Here is a 20289-nt window from a genome sequence, read left to right on the forward strand (position 1 = left end):
TGCCCACTTTACCTTCACTGACAGAAGGCAAGGTGTTCACCTGCTAAGTAGAAGCTGAAGTAACCAGTTCTGGTACGATGGTGTTTGGAGTTCATACAACAGTCTGCTGGAATGTTTGAGAAATGTCTTCAAGGGCTTTACTAAAATCTAGCAAATGAGGAAGGCTGGCACTTCTGGAGGAAAAGAATGACCTCACTTATGATTTTATCTGCACATAATAAGGCAGTTTCCAACTAAAATGATCCCAAAGCACTGCATGGACTATGCTAACTGAAGAATGAACTTTATAGCCTGAAATAAGAGTCACCTCTGGGAAAGAATACAAGATTGCTCTAGAAGTGTACAAAGACCAGCAAGTGAAAATAGCCTTTTCTCCTTAAAACTGCAAGAACATGTAAGGAAGCAGTACCACTTACAATTATGGTACCCAAATAGAACTATCTTTCACCAGGAGGCCTTTGCTGGCTCTCTTTTTCTCGCCAAAGTACTGGGAGTCAGGAGGCTTAAGAGTTGCTTTGAAACTTCTCCATAAAACAGTGGATGGGCTGGAGCATATGGATTAAAGCCATTTCCTACTTAACAGGGTAAAAAATAAATCAAATGCAGAAAAAAGGCATAGGCTACCCATGTGTCCTCATATGTCCTTGCTCCTCATTTCTTCCCTGGAAAAAGAAGCCCAGATGGCCTGAGCTGTGTTTCCAGGCACAAAAGCAGAAGCGTGCCGGGACCCAGTCACACACTGTCTGACTTGAGATGTCCTTGGCAGCAAGCCCCCAGCAAGCAATGGGTTAACCTCAAGTGCCTTCCCGCACTGAAGGGCAGCTCCTCTGATCTGCTGGTCTCCACTGCCCCGATTTTCCTTTCATCCCGCACACAGGGAGCTACTGGCTCCGGCCAAACCCCTCTCCCTTTCCGCCTCTCTCTTCACACCTGTTTGCTCCATTCGTTCAGCCGTGTGGTTGCCCAGTGCCCAGAGGCGTGAGACAAACTCGTTTTGTTCTGTGGGTGCAGCTGGACTGTCAGTCTCAGCAGGGCACAGCTAGCCCTTCGCCGCAGCCCCCCGGCAGGGGTATGGAGGGCAGGGCCGAAGCCTCAGCACAGCAACCAGGCCGGCCGAGGGACGTGCTGCCCCTGGGTGCATGGGGCATGGCCCTGAGCGTGTCCACTGCTCTGCAGCTATGTGTATACCTGCAACCCTCTTGCCCTCCCGAAACATCCCCTTACCACCAGCACCATTGTCATGTGCCTCATATCTGACTCTGCTCCGTTACTGAGATGCCATCTGGTGTCGATGCCTTAGCTACTGGAGCACCGACCTCTCAGCTAACCCACCTTGAGCTTCGTGGGAGCTCAGTTCGTCTGACACTGTCTGCCTCTGGACATGTACATGACTAACCAAGAAATAAAATACTTCTCAAAATGCTTTAACTATGCTGAGACTGACAGGCCAGTCCCTGTAAGTCCAGGACACAAAGCAGCCAAAGGAGCTGAAGCAGGTTTCTGAGGAAAATCAGTGAGTCCTGTAATTTCAAATTGAGCAGAGACGAAACGTGTACCTACAGGGTTTAACAACATCATGGAGAGGCTCTCATAATACTTGTTTAGATCTAAAGAATTTGCAGTGGCACTGATTTAAGCATAGATATGTGACCTTAGCAGAGCTCTGAGTACATACCCGTGTTGCAAATCCATGTCACTGCGTCTTCACTGCTTTTGTGGCCCTGCCAAATCAAGCAGAAAACTGCTCATGAATGACGCAATCTTTGTTTACTTTAAGGCCAGACATACCCACAAAGCCTGAAGTCTACCATCCACGAGGGCTGACCTGTGTGTACAGAGATAACAAGTGCACAGCCCTGCTGAAACCTCCGCAGCTAGGCATAGTAGATTGCCTGGTTTCAAATCCAGCCTTTAAGGCAGTGCAGGTTGGTGGCTTTACCAAGAAAATGATATTCTACTGCCTGAGATGAAGAAGCACGATGAAGACTGTGGAGTCCAGTTACAGCATTTGCCAGAGAGACACACCAACATTCAAAAAAGGGGAACAATGTACATGCAACTGCGTCAACAGAGTGAAATGCCTTTTTGTCTCCCCCTCCTTGGTGACTAAGAATTCAAAAGGTTTGCAGAGAATCCTGCAGGTCTCCCAGGATACACCATAGTTCACACTAATAATGTGTTGCTGGAGGCAACCAAGCCTGAACAAACAAATCAGTCCGGGGGAGGAGGAGTGGTGGGCTCGTGAAAGCAAAGCCTCCAGTAAAGCCCCCCTATTTCTTTTGTGTAAACTTTCCCACCCAGAGCCTAATTCTGCCTGCCTAGTGAAGGGCCTGCCGCCGAGGAGGCGCAGCGAAGCACCCTGGGTGAACCTCATGTCCCACTTTCAGAGCCAACTTACTGTGCTGGAGACCGAGCTCTGCAGTCCCGAAGGGTAGTGAAGCAATGAAGCTGGCATCCCGGCTGGCGTGTCAAATAAGCTAACACCCTCCAGTTGTCTGCTCTGCTGGCAAGACCCTGTGGCCAGAATACTCTCTGGACCCTGTGTGCTGTGCTCTGCTTCTGCTCAGATCCCTCCACAAGACTCGTGCCTACCGTGACACATACACACGCGTGATTAGTGGGAGGCAGGATATAACAGGCACAACCATACAGAAATCCTTGTGCTCTTTGCACTGAGCAAACATTTCTGTTGGGCTTCTCTGGAGGAGGACCTCGCTGTATGTTTTGCTGAAGAGAATCAAGACCGTTGTTGGTGCTTATGCAAGAACATGAATTTATTTCACTTCATTCAAAACTGACAGTCTTACCACATATTTCTTGTAAGAACATGTACATCCCAGCACTACACTCACCATTATGCAACTGCACTATAAAAATCCAAAAAAGAGGATTCATATCAAATTGGGGACATATTAAGAAAAAGCATATGCAAAATGGACTAAAGCTTGGGAGCTGCCTGTGCTAGGTACCTACCCTTTATATGGAGACACAGTTGTACAGATAGAGATTATTTTAAATACTGAAAGACCTCAGCAGTTAATGACAGTACAGCATATACCCCTACTTTTCAAAAGACTCAGATCTATCAGATCAGTCTGAAACCAGACTCAGATCTATGCTGCTCCCTCCAGCCATGCCAGTGCTGCTGTGGCGGGCCATCCTCTTTATGTATTGAGCCAGAAAACCAGGACTTCTAAAGGTCTACTTTAGCATAATGTGAAACCTGGGAAAGGGGCAAGTCTAAGCTTACACCTTATGTGCATGTCAGATAATACTCAAAACAGCTACTTACTAAACACCTACTTCAACATGTCCGTTTTATATCACGAGTTACCCTTTGCTAGGAACCACTGACCTCCTTGTCCTACACTTTACTTCTCACTTTGGTATGGAGCATGGAAGACACCCAAGTGTTAATTTATCTGCATTTATGCTGCTCAAACATTAAATTAATCCACTGCCCCAAAATCTGCCTTAGTGTGTTTCAGGAAACAGTGTGCTTTGTAATTACTGTTCCATTACTGTGCTTGTGAAAATGATCAACTAACCCTGGGGCTGGAGCCAAGAGGTGTCTATTACAGGCACCTACCTTCTCAAATCCTACTTACACAAAGATTTCAACCAGCAAGGAGATTCCTACAGGCAGTTGCACCCACAGAGGTCGGAGTCTCACGGCGAGCACAGTGAGTTACGCCTCTTTCAGGTGCCAGCGTGCTTGTTTGTGTGTGCAGACACAAAGACAGTGAAAAGCAAAACGTAAATGGCAGCCAAAGGTGCTGGACTGCCAGGTGTGGCAGATTGCTGGCTACCCTATGCCAGAGGCAGAGAGTGCTTGCTCTGCCTCCAACAGCTGATTCCTACCCGACAGCCCTCTGCTCCTTGCCCCAGTCCTGCCAAGTGTGTGGGCAGCTTTTCCTGCCAGCAGCAGTTCCCACACCCCTAGCAGCAGGCAGAGCAGAAAGCCTCCCGCTCCTGCTCCTCTCCGGGGCAGGCAATGCGGGCCCTGTATCCTCATGCACAGTAAGGCAGAAAGCAGCAAGGAGAGGAAAAAATGGTGACCACATCCACAGCTCCCGGTGAGGTCGGAGCCCCCACCTGCGCACAGCCCCTCTATCCCCACACCATCAGCCACCCCTGCCCACGCTGCCCCACTTCTGGCAGCTCTCCCCATGTTCCTCACCCCCGGGACCTTCTCCACTGGCATGGTAAAACTGAACCCATGTCCAGAGCCAGCACTTTGGGTACACCAGCTAAAGTATGAGCCAGAATAAAATAAATGTTCCTGACCACAGAGCGCAGTTGTGCAGTTGCGGACAGTGGAGTTGTGCCACTGCGCTGGTATAAACGCTGAAGATGCATTTCTTTCCTTCCTTCCCAAACATTAATTATTTACGCATGCACTAATCAGCACATAAACCTGACAGAAAGCGATCCTGCCCTAATCGTTTGATTTTCCAAGCAGGTTTAGTTTCATCTCTGGTCTAACGTCATTTAAGCAACTGAAATGAAGGATATTTTTGTTTGTGTTACCAAGTTGACTTATTTTGTCAGTATTTCCATTATATTCTCCCCTACAACTAGAACTCTTACTGAAGATGAAAGCTCAATAAAGCCAATACAGGACTGGTCTACCTGGAAAGCTGAGGCTTAATGGGCCCTACCTTCCTCAGAAATAATCTTTGGCAGTAATGTTGTACACTGGATCTAAAGTAAACCACATAGGTGTACATATAAAGAGCAAGGAAGTGAGGCTATGGTGATAATTAAACATTAACACACCTAGACATTGCCCCAAAGCTAATGAATACTTTGCTACTACTCTTTAATAAGAACGATGATGCAGAATGTAGTGATAAGAGCACAGGAGGTGGGATAGATAATCAGAACGAGGGAGTGGAAGAGGAAATTAACCTTAATGAGGTAAGAAAACATTTTGAAGAGGTTACTGTACTCAGATCGGGATGTCTGATAAGCCCCATCCCTAAACTTTGCAAGAATTGACATATGCAATTACAGCTCCGATCACAAGGATTTTAAAGGAATCACTTCAGATGGGACCGGTACCACAGAAGGGGAGAACAGCACACATGGTAGCTATTTGTAGGGGGTAAAAATGACTTCGGAAAACACAAGGCTGAAAATCAGACTGCAACACTATGCAAGACTTTCGAATGAAAGAGTGAAAACTAGAAGATGAAAAAAGAGATGGAAACTAGTTTTAAAAGAAGTAGTTTGTTCCAGCTTAAGCGAACAGATTTCTTTGACAACTGATTTTCCAGACCAAAGATAGATCGGTAGGCATTGGAAAAAACATATACTGCAGTGCCACCTGGGAAAGAGTTCAAATGGAGACTGATACTAGTATTAAGACAAAAATAAGAACCCATCTAAAAGGAAGATAGCTATTATGTTATAAGAGAAATATTAGGTTAGAGCAGCTACAAGTAGAATTTCTTTAAGACAGACTACTTTTATCTGCATTTTAATTAATGATAATGGTACAGAAAAGAGCACGCTAATGGTATTTGCTGAATGCACACAATTAGGAGGAACTGGTTATATAAAGGAAGTTCTAAATATCATACAGAAAGGAGCAGTTCATCTTGAGGACTGGAGCAACAGAAATGGGATGAAATGTAATAAACAATATAAAGTTCATAATTCGGGCATTTAAGGACAGATACATTTGTAATGATGAAGGAACTCGCTAATTAGATATGAAAGAGAGTGATCTAGGATAAAGCAAGTCAATCTGAATATAGTAAAAAGGTACTTGCCTGATGCACTAGCATAAATGAAAGTAAGATCCTGGGGTGTATCAAGGAGAGAAATCCAGAAGATAGGGAAATACTATCATGACATCAGGCTATGGTGAGACCTTAGTCTGTGCAGTTTTGATTACCACATCCGAGAAAGATTAATTCAAACAGAAGCACCAGAGAGAAACAGGAGAAAGGAGACCCAGAATACTGCAGAGCTTATCTTGTTCAGTACAGCAAAATAAAAACATCGAGGGATAGGATTACACTGTATAAATACATTAAAGGGACTTACATTGGAGAGGGCAAAATGCTATTTAAAAGGCAATATTGGCATGGAAACAAGTGGATAGGAAGTGGTCATGAATACATTTACAGTTGGTGTCCTGGGAAATAGCTTCCATTCCTGTGATCTTAAGTGAATCATGTTTAAAGCTCTCTGAAAACATCTACCTGTGAAAATACACCCCATTCAGTATATTGGTGAGTAAAGTCTGCACTTAAATGGCATAACTTCTGCAAAGTCTGTACGGTGAATGAGGGCACTGAGCTACAGGATGTATGCTGAAAGGATCTCTACTATCCTTTTACGTACGAATCTAAATAGCTAGATTTGGAGAGGAGCATACTGAGCTGCAGCTATTTGAAAATTATGCCATGCCAGTATATTGGACTGCCATCCATGTCCCAAAATCCAGGTTCGCAATTCTCAGTCTTAGTAACCAAAATCAGAATGAACAAAGTAGCCTGAAATCTCCTCTTATTGTTGTGTAACAAGCACAGTCATAATGCAAATATAAATTTATATCTGTTCTAAGATTAGGCAAGAGGACTTCAGTCTCATCTGCCAACACTAAGGACAATTAATCCCAAATTGCTTCTGATAATAAATGAGCAAACTCATTCTACACCATTTATGTCATATCTGTGCTCCAACACATTTGGTTTGATCAAAGGTAGACCAGCTAGAAAGCAGACGTGTTAAAGTAGAGGCACAAACCAACAATCTCCTTACAGTGCTCTCATCCAACTATGGTCACTTCTGGCTTGAAAGATCATTAAGTGTCATTTTTTTTCCCTAACATTGGGTCCAAATAAAAGAATAAAGGAGGCAAGAGTTCTGATAAAAGTGAACATCAAAAATAATTAAGAAAAGTTTCTAAGTGGGCACAAAGGAATAAATTGTCAACATAGAAGCTAGAGGTTTTGTTTAAATAATTCCTACATTTTTCCTGCTTTTAACAAACCTGCTTCCCATTTTATTCCACACTGAGAAGGTGACTCTGTAACTGATCCTCTAAAGGCGTTCATCAGCACTTCTCCAATTCCTGTGCTGTGTGTATCCTGTCCAGTGATCCCTTGAACCTTTGTTTTAGATAACATCACAGTAAGGGAGAAACAAGCAAATCTATGCATTTGGGCATAATGAAATCACTCATTCTTACTTGCTGTACGCTTCAGCCAGACTTTTCACCTGCTGTTTTACATTGCCACTTCTGTTCAGCCCCTTCTTATTCAGGCAGGAAATTCCACACAGAACTGGGATAGCACATCTCTAATTAAGAGCACATGAAACAATTTACAGCTCCTGTTAATTACTACTACTGCTGAAGCCTTGCTTATTTTTCTGCTGCTTTGAATTTACAGTGTAAAAGGTGCGTTCCCTGGTAGGTAACTTCTCTGCGTTGTGAACCCAGCTACCTACCGCTTGAGAACAGCAGAAGCAGTGCAGCCAGCTCCATGGGGTGCCAGGCACATCACTGTGCAGCACAAAGAAGGTTGCCAAGAGAAGCTGTGGATGCCCCGTCCCTGGAGGTGTTCAAGGCCAGGCTGGATAGGGCCTTGGCCAACCTGATCTAGTGGGTGGCATCCCTGCCTATGGCAGGGGGTTGGAACAAGGTGATCTTTACGGTCCCTTCCAGCCTCATCCATTCTGTGGTTCTATGACTGCTGTATCGCTACAGTACTGTTTTTGGCTTCTGTCAATGGTACAGCAGCACGCTGCCAGGAACTGAACACAAAAGGTGAGATAATGCTGTTGAAGATTGCCACTGATGTGTTCCACTTCCATACTGTACCAAAAAGCTTGGTGCTGGGAGATGCCTCCGTGCTCTTCACTCCCAGTTGCTTTAAGTTCAGAAGTAATTTAGATTGCACGAAACAAGCCTAGCTTTTCTTCTTTCAACACAGATGGCCGCTGCATGCAAGTATTCCATCTCCAATTATGCTTCAAACTGAAATGTCCTGCCCAGCTGCAAAATCTCTGAACTCCTCCAGCTTATCACACAGGCATGTGGCTTTCTGCACAGCATTAGAGAGCAACTGGAGCCAATGTAAACAGAGGGGCTGAGGAATCACAGCACTGCAAACACACAGGGCTTCGCACCACCTAGTTCGCCTCACTGGCATGAGATAAACTACAAAGCAGCTACCCACATCTATTCTCTCGGGATACTACCCACAAAAAGGGAGATCAGCAGCTCAGTCCCATGACTGGGGCTGGAATTCCGTCCGCTTCCCTTTCACTTGCTCCAGCTATGTAAAAACATCAGTGAATACGTGTGGAAATTGTGACATTCATGTAGAACACCGTGTAGGTTCAGCACTAAGTGCTTTTTTAACAAAGTATAACTGGTACAAATTCACAGTAACCGTGGCTTGCACTTCAGAATAGCCATGAGGAAAAAAACAACTCCCAGCACCTCAACTGGGAGATGCTCCATTGGCTGTTTGCAGCACAGGGCCAACAGCACAGGTGGAGTCAGAACTGACTCCACCCTGGCAAACAGGCAAGAAAACAGTTAAACAGAAAAATGACCATATCTGTATGTTTTTTATATATATGTTTTAAAACATATTTATGTATATATGTTTTTAACTGAAATGTTCCTACACAACAATGAAAATCAGACCCAGTTCTTTCAAACCATCACTTTCTCCTCCTTTACTCTGCCTCTTCCCTCTCCTAGACCTGGTGTTTTCAGGGATGCAAAGGAAGCCAGACTAATTCACAGGAGAAAGCAGGATAAGACAGCCTAGTAGGAATGAGTAGGAACAGACATTTTTGATTTTTCTTCTAACTCCTTTATTCGTATGAGAGCAATGTTATATCCTCTCCTCCTGAAACTCATCAGCATTCCTGAAGAACGAGCAAGAATCTGACAGTCCCACAGCAGCTTACACCATTCTTCTTCGGAAGGCAGGGAAACAGAGAAGATAACTAATCAGAGTTATTTTTTAGAGGACAGATGAAGCAGATACTGAACCTTTTGAGGTTAGTGGACTACTTTTAGCCTCAGCTGAGGTCACAAGAGCTGGCAGAGCTGAGCTCACTGACATCTCGATTCTGCTTTAAGTATTATCACTAGGGCAACCCTTTTTGAAACTTAAAAAGTTGCATGTTGAAAACACTTGGAGTTTTGAAGGGCTGGAGATGGCTGAATAGGGGCAAGCTTTGCTGCTGTTAATATTAATCAGAAAAATGTTACGGAGATACTTGCTCAGAACATGCAGTATCTCAGACTGTGGATATGGGTTGGGTGCAGAAAAGACTGGGTGAGGTTCTTTGGCCTGAGATATGCAGAATATTATAGTTCTCCCTGCTGATCTTAGAAGATGACTGCAGACCAAGCCTGTTTCATAATTCTCTCAACATAATAGATAAAAATATACTTTGGCTTGTTGCAGTACTGATTCTTTCCTCATTCTAACATTTCCCTCTCTCACCTGCCAGATTTCCTGTGCCTCTCCTTCCTGCCATAAGGAGGGACAAAGACAGTGACTCCAACAATACCTTTGCAGAGGACACTGGGATATTTGGGTTCCTTAAAGCATTCATGAAGTGTTAAAGAAGAACTGATTTTCAGTACGCAGATCTGATTTGGGATCAGAACTTCTCCACTGCTTGAATTATCTAGGCCTAGCTTTCCCGTTCTACCTCACACATGCGTTAAAGAAGTTAGAAATATCTTAAGAAAAATATTGGATTAAAACTGGTTTATAAAATTCCTGAATTGCTAGCTGCTGGCTAGTATTGGATGTGAGGAAGAAAAAAAAAACTCGCTTCTGGCACTGAACAAGTGCAAGAACAGATTCTGGATGCTATTTCCTCATCGTATTCCTGAGTCCCCTCCTCCCTGAAGGCAGGGTTCGATGCTCCTCTGTGCAGTCTCCCCAGCTGACTTTGGCAGGCTCTCCCACCTAGAATTTGTCCTGTGTCTGGGACTTGGAACCAGAACAAGTTGGTTAATATTTACACAGTGTCGCTGAAGTGCAGTTCTGGGCAGAAGGCGGTAACTGTCAGCATATGCTATTTCCCCTCTGGTCTGGTTATTAATGTTCAGTACCTCCAGAGCTTGTAACAATGCTTTTAGCCAGTTTCTTGCATTCAATGCCAACACACTGCATAGCTGTATAATCTGTTCAAAGCTGCTTGTTTGAAACCTACAGAATACCATTCTTGCAGTCATAATACCAGGACTCAGTATCTGGCAGACTACAGTCAAAGAAACAGTATTTGTATGAAAACTACTGCATAAAAGGCGAGGAGGAAGGTTTGAAAAGTTCAAACTTCAGCTAGTACTTGCCCTCCATCACCTTCAAGAAATAGCTGAAGCTAAGCTTGCCAGAGCTGTCATCTCCAAGTTTTAAAAAGAAAGCAGCAGAATCCCCTCAAAACACACAGTTTACTTTTAAAATAACAAAACTCTCAAAGTTAATTCCTTGTGTTATTTGTTAACTTTCTAAATGTTGAGCCATTAGGGGTCACACATGCAACCTTCTAGCTCCAAACATGCAGATGTTAGAAAATAATAACGGAGTGATTCCCTCACAATCCCCAATAGTCCTGGAGTTTTAGGAGAACGCCAAACAGGACAACTGCTCAGCAAGCTGAACTGTCAACATCAAACCTGGCGTAGCTGCAGCTCTCCTTAGATACCAATCAGAGCATAAACAACAACAGAACTGGCAGTAAAACTCCTAAAATATACAGCAAACATCTACACAAGGGTGTGTATGTATGTGTGTATATACGTGTAAACATATATCGTATATATGATAATTCTATGCCTGTATCATAGAAAATCAGAGTAATATATGCCATATATAATATATATAATGCATATAATTATATATGAACTTCATGATTATATGTAATATAGACTTTATTAAATATTACATGTGCTAACGTATAATACATCTTATCTATTTTAGTATATACATACAGATCCTACATATATTAATTTTTAATAAGTCAATATTTATTTTTAATTTATATAAATAAAATTATTTTAGAGATGAACAGTGAAGTGCAGAAATCCAAGCCAAGCTATGTAAGGGACACACTGTTCTAATGTGAAACATTTAGCTGTGAGGTAGTTGTGTGCAACTTCTGAACAGATCTCAGTGCTTCCAAATCTCAAATCACAAGGAAAACCTCTCCCTTGCTCCCCTTATGTGTAGATATTTGGTCTTTCTTTAAAAAAAATGGAGGCAGGCATCCATTTCAGAATAAATAAATACTTCAATTGTATCAGTAACAGAGATGTCCTGTGTTATTTATCTTGCAGAGTACAGCACAAATGCCAAAAGTGCTTCTCTCCATGCTCCTTGATCCAAGCTGAGCAACACAGCAATGCATGGGAGGAAGCTCTGAAGCTACAGGCCACTGCACCAAATACAGCTTCACAAACACTGTGAAACCCCAGCAGTTTACAATTCCTGGCTTGTAAAGTTCTTGTTGTTATAACCGTATAAAGGTGCCCATGTTATATGGACAGTCTGATCCACATTTATTGGCTAGCTGCTGCAGGCTGGAACAGTCCCTCATATAACAAAGGTATCGTAAAAGGCTTCTTGGTGCTGGAGTTCAAACCAGTACTGGCAATAAAGCACAACATCTTCTAACTGCTCTCTGAAGAGCAAATCTTTGCTTTCAGGTCTGCTCATGCTGCATTTACCTTCACTGCTGTAAACCTCACTGTCTTTACAGGGTATCACTGAGCTTATCCTGACTCCAACAGTCAGGAGGCTTTCTGTGGTCCCTCCCATAGTGAGGGTAAACTCTCAGACTGGGATTGCTGAGGTCTCTACCATCATTCTAGGATATCTTCCAAGGTCGTATCTTACATAAACACATGCGCTAGATAAAGCTCAAGCCCATGGAATGGTTTTGCTCCTACATCTTGTGTAAATTGAGAGAAAGTTGATTGCCAGCTAGTCTTACCTGCTTATAGCCTAACAGCCCTGGACACTACAATTCTCACCACTGGGACTCAGCTCTGTGTATGCCTGCATTCAGACCTACCTCAGGCTTTCATCTGTTCCCTCGCAAAATGCTGTGCCCTGAACTTTGACATGCAGTAGATGCTTAAGCATTTTGCATGCAGCATAAATTCAAGACAGGTGGTGATATGTTCAAACAGTGGATCCAAGATTATCTTCTATGGTGTTTGGGCAATAAAAATTCACCATTGCTAACATAACTTTTCTCTGAGCACCGACCAGATTTTTTCAAGCTTTTCTCATCTATACATTTTTCTTACTTGAAAAAATATTGAACCTGATCTACTTGTATTGTCCTGATCATCACTAAATAGATCAAAATTTGATTTCTTGTTTTTGATGATTTTTTTTTTAGAGCAGCAAAGCACATCTGTTACACACATTGTTACACTCACCACCTAAGAGCAAAACACATTATTAAATGCCTTACTTGTCTGAGCTATTATGGCACCAGCAAATCAATTTTCATCGAACTGGGTAGCCACTGACTGTCCTCCGACTCAGCTGGATAGCTTCCAATATACTGCAGGTGCTCCAGGAATTGCCTGCTCCTGGAGCTACATATTTCTTTCCTTTTTGTGTTCTGACATGGCAAGCCCAAGAGGAGCTCTTTTTGTGCTCTGTGAAAGTCTGCTTTATCATGCAGGAGTTCTCATCATCCCAGCTCTGCATGACATTGATGGCACCACTCTGCTATGTTTCTCCTGCTTCAGAGGTTCTAGAATACAACTGAGGTGCAAAGAGCTGCAATGCCACACAGCACATTTCTCTGCAGTCAGGGCATCATCTGGCATGAACAGATCACTGTAAGGTCAGCCAATATCCTTAATGGATCAAAATCTGCTGCTGAACCACCACCTGTCATCTCCTATGCTGTCTTTTTATTATTCTACAATAACAGTGCATCCAGCAGCCTAGATCTGTGTTTTGGCAGTCACTGAAACTGTGGGAAGTGTGGAGACCTGGGCCTGCCTCAGCTGAACACTTCGGTGAATTAAAAACATTTCTGCACAGAAGATCAGGAAGGGCACCGGACTTCTCCCAGAATATACTGAAAGCGAGCTCCTCATATACCAAGAGCTTAAGCTGATGTGGTATGCAAAAGAAATACTGCAGCATTTCACTGAGCTAAGTCCACCAACATGTACACAGTTGTGTTTGGCTCTTACTTTGGCAGCCTGCACATATCATGGGTGTGCAAAATCCAAGTGAGATTACTTGGGGATTGGACCTTAAAAAAAAGCATTAGTTTGCCTAATCCTTGAGTTTGTTCTGCTTTGGATGCATTTCCTGTAGTTCAATTCTGAGCACAGTGTTTGAGTAATGTCAAAAAGACTGAGACAGAAACTTGAAGCTCCCTTCTTACCAGCTGAATCTGCTGCAGATGTTCCACCACTAGTCAAGTCCTCAGTATTAACTGACTGCAGATCTGTGTAGGATGGAGCAATGCTGGGGCTGCTGGTATCCTCTGAGTTGGTTGTCCAGCTGCTCTCCGATGCATGGGCATGCCTCTCAGACGAATTGGAGGAGGGGGAGGTCCAGCTGGGTGCTTTTGATGGAGACACTGGATGCAGGAAACAAACAAGCACCACTGAGAGACTTACAAGGCTATCTATCCTCCAGAAGCAGATGATCACTGTTCCAGAGATACACTATACCTTGTACTGAGACTCTCTAAGTATTAATTCCAACACCCACAGCAACACAGTTATTTTATAACAAACACACAACAACTTAACGAGTGCGTGGCACTGTTAGCCTCCACTGGATGGGAGCAGCACTACTCAGCTGCCTGCATTACATCCCGTACTGCTGGCAGCTATTAGTTTTCCTGTTGTTCATGTATCGTAGAAACAGTACCTTTTCAGAGCAGTTAGATTTCATGCTTCTGCCACTGCTGACAAGATCTGAGTATCTGTGTTGTGTGACACAGTGGAGTTCTTGTAGTACTATAGATTTTATAAAGTAGTTTTATTATATTTCATTAAGCATTCTGTACTTGTGATGCCCATTCAAATGTAGCAGTCATCTTAAGGAAGCTACATATGGGAGTAGAGTATAAAAATAAAATGACCTATTGATGTGAATTAGAAACGGCTTTTGTGTCTGAATATGCAGAATGAAGTGCCCCAATCTGAATAAACTGAATAAAATTTCTGCTTAGTTTAGGCCAAAAATCCCATCCTACTTTCTTGCCACAGCCTACATGCCAAGCAGTAAGTCGTGCCTAACCATCATCCAGAGCTGATAAAACAATCTCATACGTGCACTGCTATGAATTTATCTTGTATACTCTACCCACCACATCATTCACATTAACATTTGAGTTAACAAATGGGTGACTCTAGTAAAGAGGAAAAAAAAAGATGCAGTAAAAAATCTTCCCGAACTAAAGAATTTCTAATTTCTGATTTAACCTTGGCATAATAACTGTTTGCTAAATTTGTAAATCTATGTTTATCTTTTAAACCAACAAATATCTCAATGCACCTCAAATCTGCATTTATAGAACATCCTGAGATACAGAGGTTCCTGTCTCACCATGTAACACATAACCAACCTTTATCAGGCTGACAAATACTTTGGAAGAAAATGGCAAATTAATGTTGAAGAGGATTTCTCTCTCTCTCTCTCTCCATCAGAACAGTGTGATGGGACACCATCTCGTTATGGAAAAACATACCTTTCTGTGTGCATAGAGGTACTATGCAAACAGTGCTCCCTGCCTTGCCAGCTAAGAAGTGCAAATTTACTTTATATAGCTGTGCTGTTGCCCTCAGGTAAGCAAGCACTAATCTATTTATATTTGTACAGCTGTGAGCCTATGTACTGAGCTGCTTCTGAGTAGTCATCCTGAAGGATGAGGAGCTGAAAGTAGATCTATCTCCTTATCACATCACACATACTGACAACTATGTTATAGTAACACAACCTAAAAAGCCCCACTTCTCCATTCAGTAATTCTGCACTGTGTCATGCTTGATGCCTGTCAAGAAGTGATGACAAGTACCTGATTATAGTCTGCCAGCCCCTCAGGCCTTTTGTTAAACATTGTGTGAGGTATCTGAAAAGCAAACCTTAAAACTTTACCTGAAGTTGTTTTGACAGACAATGCTCAATTGGACACAGAAGACAAGCTTAAATGCTGATCTCCATACGTGAACCAGTAACAAGACACACTTTTTCTAGGTGTGTTTGATAAAAAAGATCTTAGCTGTAAATTTGCAGTGGTGCCCTTTTTTTTTTTTTTTTTGTTAAAGTCAGTCAGCAATATGAAAAACCAGCTAATTTAGACACCCATAGGATTTAATAATTCATATACTTATATAATAATAGTAATTCTTTTTTGTTTGTTGCTTTCCAAACCCAAATTTTGTCTAAGGAGTGACACTGATTGGAACATCATTGCAGAGTACTTCTAGGGCAAATTAATTTCACTGCAGGTAAGTTGTGCCACTTTGGAAGAATACATTTTTTCTAAATAAAGTGACTTTTATTTTGGAAAACAGTAACCATAGAGAGCTTTTACCGTAACAAGCATTCCTTAGAATCTTACTACAGTCAGCTTCCACCTACCACTGTTAGGTTCCTGAATTTGAAACTATAAAATTTTCCCCTATACTGAGTCAAACAACTATCAATCTCAAAAAGCAAGACAAGCTGAAACAAACATCTGCACGTTTAGGCCTGTCTTCAGATGCTCCTGCTGCTCTCCAGCCTCCCGGAAGTGCTGAAACAGAAATCCCAAATGATGTAGGTTTTTTTCCAAAAAATTTGGAATTCAGCCTCCAATGTCAGTGGATGCAGAGGCAAAGCCTTCCAGTTGCAGCAGTCCTCAGAAATCTGTTTGTGTTAAAAGACCAGGGACAGAACTGTTCCGAAAATGCAAATCCCATAGCATGCAAAGAATAGTGAAAAATCAACTCCTTGTTTCCCAAAGTGTTTCCTTCTGTGTTTTCCAATGTTTCCTTCTATTTGCATTTTTATTTTTCTGCATCCATTTGTTCTTAATACATTGGCTTGGATTTTAATTAGCAGATTTACTTTTAAGCATTCATTCCTTTTAGATGTTTTGAGGACATATGCCTTGATCCCTGCACTGTATTCCCATAAACCTTGTTAACATAAACATTGTTTTTTTCCTATCACACAGGACCTCAGATTTTCTTGATTTTAAGACAGCATCAAAGTCGTCTAGATTTCAGTTGCTGACCTCATGTTGCACGTACTTTCCATTTTCAGACAGAACAGCACAAAATGGTTAAACTGAGATTTGTCTCACTGTGGGACAGCCTCTCCAGGGACACAGTATGAGACCAAGTTACTTGAGCCATTTAAAACTAGACAAAGCTCTCGGGAAGAAGGAGTGGGGGTGGAACAGATGATGTAATAGATCTTGCCTCGCTCTAATTTTGGTGCTTTGCTGAATACCTCATTGAATGCAAGGGTGCAGCTAACACCGATAGAATATGAGATTGCTAGCTGAAAGCCCATTGTATAACAAATGCAAATGTTATGTCACTGGCTGGCTGTGATCATTTACTGATTATGTAACGTTTGTGATAGGAACATTTGGGTGATTTCTAAACATCCCAGTTTTCATTTCTGCACTATCAGTTTGACGAGGCTGACTAGCCAGATAATAACTATGAGAAAAATCAGGTTTCTTCTTTTTCCAGCAAAAGGGAAATGTAGAAGAGGGCATCACAATGCATCATTTCTGTGACTAAATATTTCTGTGGCCTCACTCAAGAGCTACTGCTTCCCAGGAGAAAGCCACATGACTATGCAGCTGTCAGTCGCCTATGCATAAACGTGAAAGGCAGAAATATTTTGAAAGTAAGAGATTTTGGTTTTCAAATGTTTCAGGCATTTATTCTGTCTGAAGCTGGTAGAATGAAGGGTTTACAGGAATGTCCTAAACAAAGGCAATTTCTACTCTAAGGCTCACAATGTATGTTTTTCATTGCTACACCTCAGCCTTTACGCTCTTTTCATCTTCTGAATTCTTTTCAGCTCTGTTTCTTACTATCAGTCCCCCTGGTTTCTGCTCCCTCAATAATGTTTTCACTTTTACCAGAAAAAGAGTCCAGCATTAGATTTGCTTTTCTTTTAAACATATTTCTTACAGGATAACCACCACGTGGTAGCTGCCGTTTTAAAATAATAATTTTTCCAGATGGTGATCACTTTTGGACAGATTCCCTTTCTGAGGAACCTGTGCAGAAGTATAGTGACACTAAGGTTAGAAGAAGATAGCATCTGTCTCACCTAGAACCTGTCCTCTCTGCTCTTAAGGTGCTCTGGAAACATCCTTTTGTGAGCCGTTTTCAAAACGTGCTTCCAGGCAGCCTGGCCATCAGTCAGGGTAATCATCTAGTCAGCTGTGCAGATGCTTCAGTGTGGAGAGACAGACAGACAATTTCCTAAGTGTTGGAGCCCTGACAGGAACACGGCTGGGGATGCTGAGACTTCAGGACATCGCTCTTCACAGCTGCCTACACAGGAAACAGATTTCAAACATCTCCATCCTTCTCACACCAATCTGTCTGTTGATAGTCGGTGTTCCTACTTTTCCCCTCCAACTGGCTATTCACTATTGTTCTCATGTGGGCTGTTTGCTACTGGAAATGAACAATTGCTGTCACCGCAAGCTTTCCACAGACCGTGTCAGCGTATCACGGTTGTAACAGAAAGATTCTGGCTTTGCTGCTGCCCACAGAAAAAGATGTGACTGCAAATTAACCGAGAACAAGTCTGAAGTTTGTCCTACTTCTGGCTGTCAAAACCCCCTCAGAGTAGACAGCCAGCAACAAAGAGCTGTCATCTCTCCTGCTCTGTGACTTTCCCTTTGGTGGCTGTCAGCTGTGCTGGTCTGGCCATTTAAATGATGGAATCTTGAATAGGAGTGGGACTACCTCATAAATACGGATTTTATACTCAGGTTATGCACATCACCTCATTTTAGAAAAAATCTCCCTAGGCTTCCTATATAGTAAATAGAGAAAAGCAGCCTCCCACACAGGGATTACAGGGAGTAACAAAGCAAGGCTCACAATATGCCCGCCAGGGGAACCATCCTCCTCCATTAATCTCAGTCTGATGCTGAAAGTTAGAGTGGAAATATCCCTCCAGTGGCATGGATCACTTAGGCCAAGCCCTCACAGGGCAAAAATGGGTGCCTTCTTTAAAAACAGCCATGTTTTTGAACAGTCTTCTCTGACCACCTCTTTTGGATATCCAAGAGCTCTGCCTATGACCTGTATCCTGTGACCGAAAATACAAACCAAGAGGCACTGCTCTTGCTAAGCACAGACCTTGAAACTCAGCCACATCCCTTTAAGAACAGGAAATCAAGTAATACACCATTAAATTAGTTTTATGTTTTTTTTTTTCCAGCTACCTTTCTTTAGTCTGATCAAATATTTTTTGTTGTTGTTTAATAAGAAGGTGCACTTAAGATCTTCCAGTCAACAAGGACATCACATTAGGAAGGAAATGTGGTGTAAGAGCAACCAACAGCTACATTTGAAAAAGTACATGGCTGTATGTATGTGTGAATAAGAGAAAGGAGGAGGGTCTGTATTGTTTTCACCTAACTGTGAAATTAGCTAATAGAGAGGTAAAGCACCTTAGTTTTACAAATTTACAGTTGTGAGTGCTATTCTTTCTCTCCTTTTCACCAGGATCAGTAAGTATTTACAACTAAGCGCAATTAACAAACAAACATAGAGGTAAGTAGGACTTATGAAGAGCTTAAGAGAAAAATCTTTGCCTGAAGATTCCCCCACCTGTCTTGCACAAAAGTCTAACCACTGTCTCAAGTGGACTAACCTGTAGGACCCACAAAAAGAGCTGATGGGAAACAAAAAACTTAAAGCCCAATTCAAAGTTGCTAATCCAAGTTTTCTGACAGAAGCACTATTTACGCTGCAGGGAATATTTGATGGACTCATTGAGCAGAATAAAACCGTACCTTTTAAAACCACTTTAATAACTAGAAGTAACCAGGTGGTATTATTAAGAGAGTATCTCAATTTAGGCATGAAAAAGTAAACTAAATGTTTTCTTTGGGCAACTACTCCGCAGTCTCCTATAAGGAGGGGCAGAAGCATGTTTGTACAGAAAAGCTAGAAGCTTATATAGCTGTATGAGTTAATGCAAGCTGAGGAGGTAAGCCAGAAGCTTTGCATGCATGTTTGAAGCATGTCAGAAAGAACTTTTACATTGGAACAAAAACATATGCAGTCCTGGAGACAGGATCAATTTCTGTTGTCTTTGTAAATCTCAAGGTGCTTGAGCATCAGAAGACAGCAAAAAGTACTGATGGAACTGGCACACCAGCAGTTGGTCTTTCTAAGCTTCTGGCAAAAGCAGTGTGGGGATTTTGAGCAGATAACGACATCAAACATAGAGAGGAATCAATATTCTTTCAGTTCCAGATTACAGGGGCAAACACATCTCAGACTTTTCAGATGGCTGTTCATTCCTCTACATAACAAACATCACTACTACAAATACCACTGCATTGTTTCCCCAAGAATGCATGTCAGCACTCTCCAAGGTCAAGATATAGGCTGAATGGATCACGGAAGCTTTTCATTTTTTTTCCTTGAAGAAAAGACATTGTGTTTATGTTGCTAGTTCAATCCAGAACTATGTTATAACCCCTTTTTGAAACTCTGACAACATTAGTTGTGTTAAAATACAGTACACAGTAATCAAAATTCAACCTCTGAGAAACCAAAGAGCAAGGTAAAAATCTGGTAGGCTCTCACTGTATTTTGTTAAATTACTGGAATGGACCTTTTCATGCATGTGCCTCACCTGCTTGTGGATGGGTGGTTGGAGCACTGGTCCATGGTGCATCTTCAAACTGAACCCAAGCTCTGATAGATGATGACAGGTCAGCTCTGGGACACACATGGTTCCCAAGCACGGTAGAATCCTCCTTGGGCTTGTCACCTGCATCATCTGTCTCTGTGTGGGAGAGGTCCTGAAATTCTCCATCCGCATTATGGCTCTCTTCTGAGGAAGTGTCTGAAGAAGAAAAACATTTTTCCAGAGGCTCCTCAGTGCTACCTAAAATGGAGAAAAAATAGAAATATTAGTAGGAATGACCATTACTTCATTGTTTTTTATTGAAATCTCTAAAATTTGACTTTGAATGTACATGCAAAATTTTCCTTCACCTAATACAGTTTTTAACCTAACAATTAAGTGCAAATCTATGCCCAGTGTAATG

The 20289-nt window shown here is 42.2% G+C and overlaps 1 protein-coding gene across 2 annotated transcripts in view; it reads right to left on the reverse strand.

The window, feature by feature from the left end:
• Nucleotides 1-20289, reverse strand: part of STON2 (stonin 2) — a 77615-nt gene that overhangs the window by 39182 nt on the left and 18144 nt on the right. For both annotated transcript variants that reach the window (XM_035539352.2, XM_050710916.1), the window contains exons 3-4: nucleotides 19872-20126; nucleotides 13411-13608 (exon numbers count right to left, since the gene is read on the reverse strand). In XM_035539352.2, coding sequence (XP_035395245.1) covers nucleotides 13411-13608; nucleotides 19872-20126 — 453 coding nt within the window. The remainder of the gene's footprint in view (nucleotides 1-13410; nucleotides 13609-19871; nucleotides 20127-20289) is intronic.

The sequence above is a fragment of the Cygnus atratus genome, chromosome 5, assembly GCF_013377495.2.
Source record: "Cygnus atratus isolate AKBS03 ecotype Queensland, Australia chromosome 5, CAtr_DNAZoo_HiC_assembly, whole genome shotgun sequence".
Taxonomy (NCBI): Eukaryota; Metazoa; Chordata; class Aves; order Anseriformes; family Anatidae; genus Cygnus; species Cygnus atratus.